Genomic DNA, 15,564 nt, shown 5'->3' with positions numbered 1-15,564 from the left:
AGATTTAATCTTGCGAAGGAAAAGCTCAAAATGTAATACCAGTTTAAAAAATAAACAAACAAAAAACACCACCACAAGAAAAAAAAAAAAAGGGACACACGCACACATTCTCTTCCTTTTAATAATTTCAACTCACCAGAGTGAGGTTGTAGAAATATAGTGTACCATCTGGATGAAAGGTAGTGGGTCAGATGTGGCACCACAGCTGGTACAAACACACTAAAGAAAATGTGATACATTGACAAGATTAAACAGGTATTTCCACAGCAGCACTTCTGCTTGTATTTTTTTTTTACCATGGCAATGCATGTCTTACAAATGAAAATTTGAAACTCGAGAACTTGTGATTGTTGTAACACGTTATCATTACCTCACCTGTTCAAACAAGGTCATTGCAAACTTCTGATGGGAAACGCAATGTGATGCAGTGCAAATATCTTCCTTTGTCTCATCTGCAATGTGGAAGTGAATTCGCATTAACAGGTTCTCCTAGCCAAAGAGAGAAGCAAAAAAAGCATTAGATCATTTCAAATGTAAACAAAAGTTAAAATGTAAATCACAAAAGCATGTCAGATGTAATGATGTTGTAAGCATTATTTATGGAGATAGAAGGTTCCTACAAATTTTCCAATGGTGCTTACACAACATAAGTTAGTGTATCTTTGATATAAAAGAAAATGGCTACTGCTTCTGATTTGCAATGCTGTATCAGGTTAACCATTTATTTTATTTCCTAGCACAGCTGAAGATTTGTTACTGCTTATTCTACCCAATTCTTAACCCTCAATGGATTTGACAAATACAACAGGAAGAACAGGTCTGCAATTTTAAAATCGCTGCATTGCCACTAACTTGTACTCATCACCACAAAGTAACCTGAATCAATTTCCACATTCCCCAAGGACTCTGAAATATGGCAAATAAAATACATTCTATCAAAAAGGGGTAGAACTAATAAATGAATGGACAGACTAAAATCTGCATGAAATAAAATTTTCTAGATACTATTTCAGACAACTCCATATGTTTTCAAGTTCCCATGAGTTCTTGTCCCAGGACTTCCTCTCCTCCCACTGTTGCCAACATTAAGCTGAGGGTGACAAAAGTCTACTGCTGCCTCTTCCAGCAGCACACCTTTCACTATCACTATGAGCTGCCTGGATCGTTTATAGGCCTGCAATAAACAGATCAAGATTAAATTATTAGGCAAAATAGAATCACAGAATACTTAGGGCTGGAAAGGATCCTAAAATCTAGTTCCATCTCCCCTGCCACAGACAGGCACACCTCACACTAAACCATGTCACCCAAGGCTCTGTCTAACACAGCCTTCAATAACACCAGGGATGGAGCATTCACAACTTCCTTGGGCCACCCATTCCAGCGCCTCACATCCCTCACCATAAACAACTTCCTCCTTATACCCAATCTAAACTTCCCCTGTTTAAGTTTGAATGTGTTACCCCTTTGTCCTACCACTACAGTCCCTAAGGAAGAGTCGCTCCCCAGCATCCCTATAACCCCCCTTCAGATACTGGAAGGCTTCTATGAGGTCTGTACGCAACCTGCTCTGTCCTTGCACAATTTTCTTAGAACCTTAGAGTCTAAGCTCTTCTTCCACTTAAATTAAATCTCTGCCTTTATGGCTGAAAAGGTTAACTAAGAGAAAACCTAGGGAATTCAATCATGAGATCGTGAACAAGGAGAACCTGCGGATGAAGCACTCTACAGACAGACAGGAAAAGCCTCACACACACAGGCCCTTGTTCTCATGGGCGACTTCAACCACCCTGACATCTGTTGGAATGATGGTAGGGCCCAGCACAAGCCATCCAGGAGGTTCCTTGATTGTGTGGAAGACAACTTCCTTCTGCAAGTAATAGGGGAGCCGACAAGGAGAGGTGCCATGCCTGACCTCGTGCTCACCAGCAGGGAAGGGTTCATTGGAAATGTGATGCTCCAGGGCAGCCTTGGATGCAGCGATCACAAGATGGTCAAATTTGAGATCCTCAGGACAGTGAGAAGAGCGTGCAGCAAGCTCACTGCCCTGGACTTCAAAAGAGCAGACTCTGGCCTCTTCAGGAACCTGCTTAGTAGAGGTTCCATGGGATATAGCCCTAGAGGGCAGGGGAGCCCAAGACTCTTGGTTGATATTCAAGGGTCACCTGCTACAAGCTCAGGAGTGTTGCATCCCAACTAGAAGGAAGCGCAGCAGGAGGCCCAGGAGACCTCCTTGGATGGATAAGGAGCTGCTGAGGAAAATTCAAGGGAAAAAAGAGGCTTATAAAAAGTGGAAGCAAGGACAGACGGCACGGGATGAACACAGGGATGTTGTCCGGGAAGCCAGGGACCAGGTTAGGAAAGCTAAGGCCCAGTTAGAATTAAACTTGGCTAGGGATGTTAAGGATAACAGGAAGGGATTCTATAGGTACGTTGTGAATTAAAGACAGACTAGGGACAACGTAGGCCCCCTCTGGAAGCTATCAGGAGAAATGGCTACCCTGGATTTGAAGAAGGCTGAGGTTCTGAATGACTTCTCTGCCTCAGTCTTCACTGGCAAAGGCTCTGACCACACCATCCAAGGCTTCAAAGGCAGACGCAGGGACTGTGAGAATGAAGACCCTAAGCCCACTGTAGGAGAGGAACTGGTTCGAGACCATCTTAAGAACCTGAATGTACACAAGTCCATGGGACCTGATGAAATCCATCCGCAGGTCCTGAAAGAGCTGGAGAATGAAGTTGCTAAGCTGCTGGCCATCATATTTGAGAAATCATGGCAGTCAGGTGAAGTTCCCGATGACTGGAAAGGGGAAAATGGATGACCCAGGGAACTACAGACCAGTCAGTCTCACCTCTGTGCCTGGCAAAATCTTGGAGCAGATTCTCCTGGAAGGCATGCTAAGGCACATGAAAAACAACAAGGTGCTTGGTGACAGCCAGCATGGCTTCACTAAGGGGAAATCCTGCCTGACCAATTTGGTGGCCTTCTATAATGGGGCTACAGAACTGATGGACAGGGGTAGAGCAGTTGATGTCATCTACCTGGACTTGTGCAAAGAGTTCGACACTGTCCCACACGACATCCTCGTCTCTAAATTGGAGAGACATTAATTTGATGGAAGGACCATTCGGTGGATGAAGAACTGGCTGGATGGCCGCACGCAAAGAGTCGTGGTGTCCCTCACGGATTGGTGTTGGGACCAGTCTTGTGTTTCGTTGATATGCTGGAGGGAAGGAATGCCATCCAGGGGGACCCTGACACACTTGTGAGGTGGGCTGATGCCAACCTCATGAAGTTTAACCATGCCAAGTGCAAGGTCCTACACCAGGTTCAGTGCAATCCCAGGCACAGCTACAGGTTGGGCAAAGAAGAGATTCAGAGCAACCCTCCAGAGAAGGACTTGGGGGTGTTAGTCAATGAGAAAACAGACATGAGCTGGCAGTGTGCGCTTGCAGCCCAGAAAGCCAACCGTATCCTGGGCTGCATCAAAAGGAGCATGACCAGCAGGTCCAAGGAGGTGATCCTGCCCCTTTACTCTGCTCTTGTGAGACCTCACCTGGAGCACTGAGTGCAGTTCTGGTGTCCTCAACATAAAAAGGACATGGAACTGTTGGAACAAGTCCAGAGGAGGGCCACAAGGATGATCAGGGGACTGGAGCACCTCCCATATGAGGACAGGCTGAGAAAGTTGGGGCTGGTCAGCCTGGAGAAGAGAAGGCTGCGTGGAGACCTCAAGGCAGCCTTCCAGTATCTGAATGCAGCCTATAGGGATGCTGGGGAGGGACTTTTCATTAGGGACTGTAGTGACAGGACAAGGGTTAACGGGTTAAAACTTAAACAGGGGAAGTTTAGATTGGATATAAGGATGAAATTCTTTCCTGTTAGGGTGGTGAGGCACTGGAATAGGTTGACCAGGGAGGTTGTGAATGCTCCATCCCTGGCAGCGCTCAAGATGAGTTTGGACAGAGCCTTGGGTGACATGGTTTAGTGTGAGGTGTCCCTTCCCATGGCAGGGGGGTGGAACTAGATGATCTTAAGGTCCTTTCCAACCCTAACTATGCTATGATTCTATGAATTATTTCTACCTTAAAGCTTAACCTCATAAAGGAATCTGTACTCATTTTAACTGTCCTTGTGCCAGTACAGTTAACCTAACAAACCTGTTTGTGGGGACTTCCACAGCAGTATGAGATAGGCTACACAGCTTTCTCAAGAAAGAAACTAAATCAGAAGTTCCCATGTTGTACAACATACAGAACTCCATTCAAGTGCTGGACTGCATAAAATTATTTGGCATAACTGTGCTCAGGAGCTTCTGTGCAGGCTGATGCAATTTATTTCACTTTGAGGATTTCTTGGCATGATGTACTTCCACTTTAAGCAAGCTCATTAAAGTATGATGTTTTGCTATATTAATATTCTAGAAACACAGGATATGTTGAGTTATCAAAGGCCAATGTCAGTCCACTTAGTTTAGGAGAAGAACTACAACAGCTATGTGTATTTATCTCATTTCTGTGATCTCTTACAGTGCAAGCTTCAAATTAGCTAGGTATCAGAAATGAAAGATTTAATATATAGAAATGACTCCACTCTGATAGGTGCTTTAGCTGAGAGAAGTTCTACCTTGCAGTAGTAAATCCAGTACTTTGATTAAGAAGTAACATCCTTGTTAATAAACAAGTAAGATACAAATACACTTGGGCCACCCCTTCCAAAAAGGGGAGCAGCCAATAGGTAAGCAAGACAAAAATACATCCTAATTAAGTTTAATCAACTTAGGAGACTGAAGAGGGAAAAGGAGGAAATGTGGCTAAGAATAAAAGCTTAACATAATGGATGCCAGAAAAGAGTTTGAGTATATAATGAAAACAGGTGGGCAAACCTAGGGATGTAAAACTAGTGTTTAAAACCATCTATCAACCACACTGATGAGACAACTAGCCTAAAACAAATTGTCAGACGGTTTACAAATACAGCAAGAGAAATAACTGGACATGATCCATTTTACTGTTGCTTACCTCAGCTTACAAACATGAACAAGTGTGTTGGGTTGTGTTTGATTATTTATTTTTACTTTCCCTTAGAGTTTGTGAAAACATGGTTTCACAATAACTGACATAACATCCTTTCACCCTTTTGAGGTGACCCTTAAAACTAGAATTCTGAAAAATTCTTGCAGTGCAGTTGCTTTGACAATTCCTATCCAAGATGCACTTAAGCATGCAAGCAGTAGATACGCAAAAGTAACTGTAAAAATGGGTAACACTGATGTTTCCAATTCAAAATCATTAGTAATTACTCTCAAGCCAAATAGTGGTGCTCCACTGGATTACTTGAAGATTCAGGATCTCTCTGTGGACTTTTCCAGGCCACACATGCAAAGTCTGTTACAATTTGGGGAGGAATGGGGGAACTAAAAAAAAAAAAAATAAAATAAATATTGTGTAGTGGGAGTTCACATCTACGCCTGTCAAACCGTCTTTCAGTTATACTCACAAAACATTCAGCAGCATCATCCATGATGCCCAGCTGGAAGCGTTGCTCATCCTGAAATGTCTTTGCAAGAGCAGTGCGCAGGGCATCAGAAGGCAGTACCTTCTCACTGCTACACTGGAACTGGTTGAAGATACTCTAGTGGTAAAACAAAAAGATAGGTAAATTACTGTATTTTCAAAACATGACTCAAGTTATCTGAAAACAAAACAGCAAACATTTAACTCACTTTGATCAAGCAACACACAGATATTTTGTATCATACAGGGACTACCACAGAATTAGTTCCTCTTGAAATTACATGCACCTTTGTGTATTCCTTCCTTTCACATATTCAAGGGAGGGTGTGTAGCTTAGGGGTAAATTTCCCTCAGTGTTAATAATCCCCCTTGGATCTTCCTCCAACTTTGATTCCCAAAGCAAACACAACAGACACCAACATTTTCTCACTTTTTATTCCTATTTCTTTTCTCCAGTTCACTTTTTCATTCCCACCTCAGTAGCTTTCTTCTTACATAAGCTGCCTTCTTTCCTCTTTCAACCAACTCTTTTCAAATGTCTTAGCCACCAAACAGCCACAGCCTGCTGCTTTCACTGTTTAAGGAATTTACCTTCCAGTAAGTCCAAGTTGGTAAGAATCAGATGATTTTTGTGTCAGCATGCAGGAGGGAAGAGGCATGACACAAGTAACAGTTGCTATATATGGCCAGTTGCTCATTTGCTGCCATAAACCTGCATTTTCATAACTAAGTTACAGGTCATGTGGGTAATCATATGCAAGGATGAGTACCTCTATAAAGGCACACTACGCCTATATATGCCGGATTATATGCTTGAAAGTTTGGTACATATTCCCAACTGATTAAAAACCCACTTTTATTTTGTGTGCATGTCTATGTGCATAAACTTGTGCATGTGATATCCAAAAGATCTTCTGAACAGTTATTTAATTTGCACTGTGCTCTCCCACGAAAACAGGAACATCATCCTGTACGCAAAATCCTCAGTTTAAGTAAAAACTTCTAGCCCTTATTTTCAGACAAGACCATTCTCTCTCCAACACCCCTCTGCTCTACCTCATTTCATTTGACAAGACACCATCTTCATCTGTGTCAATCTCAAAATTCTGCTTGTCCTTTTCTATCAAACCTTTCTCACAATTTCCCTAAAGGTTGCAGAAAAGCTCCATTCTAACTGCAAGAGAAAAAAGATCGATTGGGTATCACTTAGCTTTTCTGCCTTCTAAACTTAGTCAAACAAGGAGAAAGCCAGCCTAAAACTGTTTTGCCTGTTTGGTTTTCTTTCAACCCTATACTGAGAATCCATAGCAATGTTGATTCATGCATCACTTCTTCCCTTGACTCCAGAAAGCCTCTTCCCAGCATACTTAGGATCTGTATTAATTGGAAATAAATCATCTGAATCTTTCTCTCCTTTAACTATTCTTTTTTATTTCTTATCAGGAAATGAGAAAGCAAACTGGGAGATGGTTAACCAAACTGCAACCTTGGCTACTTAGAGAAAGCTGAAATGGTGCAGAACACAGCTGTCATTGCATAGCCAGCAACCCAACCTCTGAACCCCTGCCATTTCTGGCTGCAGGAATTGCACAGTTTATAGTATTGACATGTTATTTAATATAGATGTAAAATGCCCATCTCTCTTTACTGCTGTTTTTATTTTCATAGCCCTGATGGTGCTCATTCATGTGTGAGGGCCCACTGTGATGAAGCTGAAAGCTCTTCTAATATCGACTTTATCGGAGTATCAAATAATGACAAGGAAAGTGGTAATGAAGAGAAGGCTGTAAGGCAGTACATCTCACACCTTATGAATGACATTGCCTACCTTTCCTCAGTTCCTTTATATATATGTATATATAAAAAATGGAAAGAATAACAATGTCTCTGCACTTAACAACCTTCATCCCCATTTCTGCCACTGTTAACTGAGCAAGTTCCATGTTTCATTGCTAAATTTTCTCATTTCAGTGGACCTCAAAACCCAAACACCTCCCCCCAAAAAACCCCAAACCAAATCAAAACAAACAAAAAACCCCCAAACCAACCCCAAACCCAGTGAAACATAATTTCATCCTGCTTCAGCACTTTATATTAAACAATTTAAAAGCACTTGAAAATATTCATGACTATGCTTTAGAAATGTGGTTATCATCAATCTCACTTCATAGATCTGGAAAATGCGACACACAGATAGGGAACAAAACAAACCACAAAGCCCCAGAACTTTAGGAAGAATAAATTCTCAAAGTCCATCTAGTTGCATCTAGTCTTTCCCCAAGTACTAACTCAAAAATCAACTACAGTTACATAGTTGATCTTTTACCCAAGGCATCCAGATCTGGAAATTCCTTAACCATCACAGGCAATCTACTGTAGGGCCTCACTTGGCTCATTACAGTTTGGAAGGCTTTTTCCTGCTTTTGTAACTGGAAGCCTCATGTCCTTTCCATTTCAGATCTGGGCTTCTGACATATATCAGTAAAACAAAGGCTTGCAGAGTCAGTGGTATACCAAAATAACCACAGAATGGTTAGGGTTGGAAAGGACCTCAAGATCTAGTTCCAACCCCCTGGCATGGGCAGGGACCCTTCACACTAGACCATGTCACGCAGGGCTCTGTCCAACCTGGTCTTGAACACTCCCAGGGATGGAGGATTCACATCTCCTTTGGGCAACCTGTTCCAGTGTCTCACCAGTAAGAACTTCCAGCGTCTCACCAGTAAGAAACCTAACCTGAACATTCCCCTTTTAATGTTTAAACCCATTACTCCCTGTCCTATCACTACAGTCTTCTCCAGTTTCGGAAGTGTGGGGATCAACATAAAATTCCTAAAACTTCAAAAGAAAATCACCTAAGGTTTGAGACAAGGAACCTTTACCACACAAGTTAAAACCTGGCTTTCTATTTCAGAATGCTAAAATTCACATGTATTATCATAAAACAGGGTGTTCTTCACTTGGTTAGAGAATACAGATAATAATTCTGGTAATTCATGCGACTGACAGTTTAGAGTTCTTTTAAACTTTAAAGATTTGAAAGCTGAAATAATTTTCTCCCTAGGAAAGAAGTATTCCATTTATTCAGGGTAAACTGACATCTGCAGTATCTAACCACATTGATGAAACAAACCCCAGACTTGATACACATGCACATATGACTTTTTAATCAAGCATGTGGAAGCAGGCTGACATAACAATAAACTGACAGCTGAAGAGAACAGGCAACAGCTACTGAATGAGATCACCATTCATGCACTGTAAATTTGAGTTGTGTCCATGGCAGCTTTCTGAAAACTAATTTTTCTCTTCCAGCTTTATGCAGAAGCTCCTTCTGGATGGGGATATTACTGCAGCAGCAGGTGTGGTATTTGTTTCAAAGAACAAAACATGTTCTACCCAAATGCTTTAGTATTCCCTACATCAACAGTTTTTGCCTTTTAGCAAAAGCTACGAATACTAACATGGCCAATCCTCAGCCTTCTCTCACTGCTCAACATGTCAGTATTATTCTTGTGTTACTCAACTGTTTCTGTTTTTTCTTTGCTTATTTAAGGGTTGGGTATTTTTTTCTTTTTTTATTGTTTGTTTGTGGTTAGGGTGTGTGTGTGCGCGCGCGCGCGTATGTGTGTGGTTTTTTGATTTAAAACTTTCTCTTGCATGCCCTTCATTCTCCATTCCATTAACGACACTTTTTTTCTGGTCCACAGTATCTAATCTCTCATCCAGAACATCACACTCTTCTCATGCAGCCTCTTACTCACTACAACAACCTGTTTCAATAAAAATTCTGGCTGCTAAAATTACTTTTCTCCCATCCATCACATCAGCCTCCACCCACAGTATTTTAACTGGCTCCCATTTCTTCCTCACACTACATTCTCTTTCAAGGGTACAATAAAATTCTAGTTCTATCTGGTTTTGTGTTTTTGGATTTCCTTCCAAACCTCCAAGCCTGATAACAATCAACCTAGATTTCCACTTATTCCTTTCTTTTACAGTCTCTCCCATTTTTAACTCACACTGTGCTCTGAACACTACAGTCCGTACTGGGGACATTATACATTAAAGTCAGGCTCCCTGGCTACCATTAAAATCAAATTCAAATATACTTTCCATGAGTTTTGTTTAGGAGGGTGGCAATAGAAGAAACCCAAATGAAAGAGTGTCCACATCAACTAGGTGACCTGAATAACTGTTTGATCAAGATCAAATAAAGCAATTATTATTTGGAAGCTTCTATTATCAGGTTATTAACTCATGGAACTGTACTTGCACAATACAAGTAGCTATTTTACGTATTTTTACTACTGCTTTACCCTGCAACGCTATCCTGATTTGGAAAAAAAAGCACAAGAGAATGAAATCTTTGCAACCAACTGAACTATTGCTGTCTCAGCCATATAATGAACTTTTCATAACAAATCCCTCCATTTCCATCAAGTAGCCAATAAGAACCATGAACTATAGTAATTTCTATTGTTCTCAGTTTTCACCTTAGACAACATTGTTCCTATACAGAAAATTCACATTCTTCCTGTTTTTGTTGCACATTACAAAATTACAGAAAAGACCAGCCCTACTGGAATTTATCAATCAATAGAGCATTCTTCTTTGCAAACTACAAAAAGCACTCTGTCCTATATCCTGGCACTATGGAGCCCCCAGTACAATCCCTGGAAGGAGAACAAACTCTCTGTGGCATGCTCAGTACAGTAGACGGATTTCCCCCTTCCTGTCCTCTTCTAGCTGTTATAAACAAACACCAAAGCAAAGTCAGGCTGCAGAAAAAAGAAAACCAAAACAGAACACAGTAGATTTCAACATTAATAATAAATCAAAAAGCTGTTCCAGTGTTATGGCAGGCAAACCACATAGGGTAAAGGCGGCTTGTGCACTCAAAAAAACCCCACTTAATGCCACATCATAAGAAACAGTGTTTGGGATTCCAGCACAGAGTCTGCAGCTCTCCCTTGTCTTTTTATAGTTCTTGGTGCGAAGTTCCTTCAGAATAACTAAAGAGCGTATGCCTGGAATGATTTCAAGACTCATTTTACAGCCATATAAACATAGCCAGGTAGCACAGAAAGTTTTAAAAATCACTTCAAGCATTCATGCAACGGATGTCTTCAATGTCTTACAAAAATAAAATGTGATCTGGTATCAGGTATGACATCACTGTCCTGTGATCCCTCATTTTAGAAAAAGTAATTTAAAATTACAACCAGTATTTATAGAGCTAGTTAAGCTCTTACAGTAAATATTCTGCATGACATCAGAATCCCTAGAAACAGTCACAGCAAGCCAAGGAAGCATGGAAAAAATACAACTTCTTTGGTGTTATTTAAAGGCTAAATTTAGCTTAGTGAAGACTATTTTCCTCTAAAGTCAACAGGAAGAGAATGTCACTTTTAGAGCAACGGTTCAATGTTATTCAAAGTCAGGAAAGAGTGTGAACCCTCTCTACAAAACACAGCAGGTATCAGGCATCCTGCGAGGGGAACGTGGAGTGGTAGGGGGACACAAAGTAGACTCTTCCTCCCCCATGTATTGACCCTTTCCCTGGCCAAGCTGGAATTTGAACATGCCAGCATGCTTTGGAGAAGAGTAAACATGTCCTGCCTCTACCCTGCTTGGCCTGGACAGGTATTTCTGGCAGATCCACCTGACAGCATGCAAGGCTAATTACCTCTCCCCAGACCCTAATGGGAGATTTTCGCATGGTATAGAGCTCCAAATTCTTGTGTTCCCACTGGATCCAGCCATATCTTCTCCCTCATTTTAGCAAAGCCTAAGGCAAGATTCAAGAGAAAGAGGATGTCAAAGACCTGGAGGCTAAGCTGGCATTACCCTGGCAGGACAACAGTTAAAGGCTTCCAGAGCAGATAGGAGGGCTGGAGCAGGGGAAGAGATAAGCAGAGAAGGGGAGAGATGATCCTGCTGCACTGGAACATGAAACATGCTCTTGGTGAAGCCTGCAATACTAGATGCGTGTTAAGCACATTTTCACATTTGCCTTATAAAAGTTTATACACAGAATGTGTCAGACAGACAGCTTTTACTGGGGGGGGGGGGGGGGGGGGGGGGAAGAGCAGTTTGAGAACAGAGATGCAGAGGGCAGCAGAGAACAAGTAAACACCTTGAACAACCTTTCCAGCCCCATCTACTACCTGCTCAAGGAGTTGAAGATGAATGTAGCCTTCTCCACGGTTTGGGGTTACCCCTTGTGCATACTTCTATCATTTAGTATCCCTACCTTACAGACTGCTCCTCTTGCATGCGACTAAAGTTTCTGGTTTGGGGGGGTTTTGAAGGGGGGCTGAAAGGGTGAGGAGAGGTTTGCATCCCCAATTTCACCTACAGTTAAGTGACACCATTTATTACTCACCTTTATAATTTTATTTCACTTGTTAGCAACCTAAAAATGGTGATTTTTTTTCAAATATTTATGTATACACATCCATATTTTACACAAGTTAATAAAGGTAGAAACTTGTCATGGTATCCCCCAGAGAAAACCATAAAATTGTGAGCTGTTTTATGAACATAAGGGAATCAGAAGTAAAATAGTTCTGTAAGTTCTCAAACAGATTTCTGTGTATTTTTTCTCTTGTATAGTTTTACAGTAGATGTCTGTAAACTTTCTGAAGGTTCTGGAATAGGCTTAGGTAGAACACACTGAAATTTCCCATGAAGAACAGAATGTAGATAGACAAAAAAAATAACATTTTGGTTTTGATCAAAGCCAATTTTAATTCATTTACCTACTTTGTCAAGTACTGGTAATTATCCATATTGTCCAGATAATTATTTACTTGTTTATGTATTTCTTCAGTTTTTCATTGTATATTGAGTTTTGGGAGCTACACGAATTCTACACACAACCAGATGCAAGATTTCTAAAATGTGCAAAAGCACTAGAGAATCTGGTGCAATGTTGTAACTTTTTTGGAAACTAAGGGTTGTAACACCTTCTGGCTAAGCATGGCACTGTAAGAACTTCAGATATGAAACAAACCAAATAAATCTTTGCAGACATCTGGGAGCAATGAGAGAGAGCAGCAATTTTTTTGAAGGCTGCCTAATTTAAAAAATAAGCATATGGCTGCAGGCATACAATTTGTGAATTCTGCCACTCTACCTGTCACTTCCAAGTTTATAATAGCTTACTGCACACTTCAGAAAGACATCAAAAGCAAGGATTTTATCAACAAAACTAAACATTCTTTGCCCAAATGTATGCTTTTAATACACATATTCCAGAGATCCTGGCATCCCTCTCATACTGGTACTGCTAATCCAGATGCATGTTTGTCCAGAATTCATCTTGCAACATCTGTTTCACAAAGGTTCATCCTCTCGTTTTCCTGTAACATCTCCCCCAACTCTCTTTTCCATTCAGAAAAAGACTTTTAGCTATTATATTTATATTAAAAAACTTAACCCTGCTTGAAAGTCCAGTCTATTTTCATTCAAATTTCATTCAAATACCTGTTTGATTTCCTGGTATTTCTTTGCCATATCATGCTATTAGGTTAAACCCCAGAAGAACAAAAGCTTACATTCACACTAATTTCCTAAATCCTTTTCTTACTGTCCCCATCTCAGCTACCAAAGAATGCAACAATCACTTGTTAATACTCGAGGGAATTAACTCAAATTATTTATCCCACTGAACTTAATGAACTCAAACCAGATGATGACTAAGTCTTGCCACTTCCTTATAAAGGAGCGGATACATTTAATACTCCATCTTTTCTTTGTCTGGATAGCTCTTTCTCTTTTTGATGTGCTATCTTGCCCCTAACCCATTATTATATCCTCTTCTGATGATAATGCTGTACATATTAATCTTGTCTCATCATTTCAAGAGATACATCTTGAGACAAATTCCATTTCAGAAGGAAGTTACTTTTTTTTCCCATGCCTTAATATATTGTCTCCTCTTTGCTCTTCTTTTGCAAGGGGAAACCTCTCAACAACAGTCCAAAAACTCACCAGATAACTAATTTCAAGCCCGTGTCTCCCAGAGCACCTATAATTTAACAGTAGGAACACAGCTATTATCTATAAATACTGCCTGTGAACTTCATATGATCTTAATTTAAACCATGCATTCTATATTTTGCTATATTTATAAGATATGCTGTTTGTCCTTTTCATTAATGCACATGGAACTCATGACGCATTCTCCCACAGTGGATTTATATATTTAGTTGGAAATTACAACCTATTTATGATCAAAGAAAATGTCTTAGTACCTATTTCAGAAAGGAAAATTATTGCTCAGGAAGATTAAAACTGGTATTTTCATCACATCCTTTCTCTCTTACAGGGTTAGAGGGAGCCGTGGGTTTGAATTAGCAAAACTTAGAAAGAAAAGCACAAAAAACTAGAAGTGCTAAAAATTAATGGATAGAGAGAAATGGAGATGTAGGATTGCACAGTTTACTCAGGTACATAACAGTACTCTGAATCAGAGGCAGCATCCACATTTTACTGTCCAGGCAGCTTCTCTGACAGTCTGTATCTGCATCTACAAACAGAACTGATGTTTTTTTAGAAGAGAGAACACAGAGCCCAGCAATTTAATGCAGACATCAACATTTACAAGTAGAGAATACCTTTCAGTCTTACATAATCAACAGTTTTGAACAGAAAGTCTTACAGCTAAAAGTAGCTCTTAAGAAAAAATAATTTCTGAAAAGCAAATTAACTGTATACACAGTATGATAATTATAAACAAAATGATAAATAATTAAAAACTAAGCAAACTGATGTTTTAGTGGCTGAACTGATCTTCTGAACAACATGGAAGCTGACAATCTGCCCTCTACTGATAAAAGTCCTTGCACCTGAGAACTTTAGCTGGAGTATTTTCAGTTTACTGGCTTGAACATAATATAAAGAGAGTTCTGTGAGTGTCTTGGGTGAGTATTGATCATATTTACTTTTGTTCTCATAAATTTCCAGATGAAAGTTTGACCAAACATATAAATCAAATATCACAAATATTTGTTAACTTTTTTAAAACTGTTTTGAATTTATTTCCAACTTTTACCTTAAGAGCACAGAAGATGCAAGAATCTCCCATACATTTGTGCGTTGTGATTTGCCGGAAACTGCGTCGAAAAATGTCCAGGTGCCAAAGAACCTGAAATACAAAAAGGGCCACAGCCAATTTTATGAATATATAAAATAAAATACTGCACAAAGCTCCAATTAAAATTGCACATGCTAAATGATCACAGGAATAGCCTAATTCCAGGAAAGATCACTTTTAAAATGGAATGTCTTATCTAACTGCAAGTTGACATTTTCACTATTGTTCCTCAGCTGTAGCATTCACTTACATTAATGTACAGTAGGACAGTCCTCTGAATTTCCTGCCATGTGCTTTTAGATTAAAAAAAAAAAAACAAACAACAAACAACTCACTTGTTGTCCATGTGCTAGTCCCATCTTTAACAGCACTTGCCCTGACTGCTCCCCTCTGCTGACACCACATTGTGCAGCCACACCATGAGGCTGGGCAGAGCTGCCAAGAATACCCCACCAACTGCTGGGACCAAAACCTGTTTGTTGTTCCATCTCCTAGGCAGCCTTCTCGTTCTGAGCAGGAAGGCCAAATAATGGGAAAATGGAGCACCAGCAGTATGTACATTAACAAGCTGTTATGCCCAATATTATCATTAGGAAGTATATTTACATGCCCTGATTACTGGCAGGTTTTTAACCCTAATTGTGAGGGCAGTTATACTCTTCTCTCAGGACAAGTGTGGTGGTAACACCAGGTATATGGTCACAGCATATAAAAGCAAACAGGCTTCTCTATGCTCTGCTAGCAATAGCAAGAAGCAACGCTTGCTGTAAGAGTGCCAAATCTTGGCCAATTATCTAAATTCTTATCTGTAAAACAGCAACAATACTGATCTCTGAGATTTTTCAGAGTCAGCTCTTTGTATATACACGTGGTTGGTGCTGGCTATTTCAGCTTCAACTAACAATAACTGGACCTTCTTGCAAGCCTCAGAGGCACCAGCCTTT

The 15,564-nt window shown here is 40.3% G+C and overlaps 1 protein-coding gene across 5 annotated transcripts in view; it reads right to left on the bottom strand.

The window, feature by feature from the left end:
- Positions 1 to 15,564, bottom strand: part of USP54 (ubiquitin specific peptidase 54) — a 109,315-nt gene that overhangs the window by 41,861 nt on the left and 51,890 nt on the right. For all 5 annotated transcript variants that reach the window (XM_062624461.1, XM_062624464.1, XM_062624465.1 and 2 more), the window contains 4 exons: positions 14,579 to 14,671; positions 5,501 to 5,635; positions 376 to 489; positions 137 to 219 (listed from right to left, as the gene is read on the bottom strand). In XM_062624461.1, the coding sequence (XP_062480445.1) occupies positions 137 to 219; positions 376 to 489; positions 5,501 to 5,635; positions 14,579 to 14,671 (425 nt within the window). The remainder of the gene's footprint in view (positions 1 to 136; positions 220 to 375; positions 490 to 5,500; positions 5,636 to 14,578; positions 14,672 to 15,564) is intronic.

Source organism: Pezoporus occidentalis, unplaced genomic scaffold, assembly GCF_034315485.1.
Source record: "Pezoporus occidentalis ecotype Australia unplaced genomic scaffold, CSIRO_AGI_Poc_V1 ctg268, whole genome shotgun sequence".
Taxonomy (NCBI): Eukaryota; Metazoa; Chordata; class Aves; order Psittaciformes; family Psittacidae; genus Pezoporus; species Pezoporus occidentalis.
Note: the sequence above shows the minus strand (reverse complement) of the source record. Positions and strands in the feature narration are given on the sequence as shown.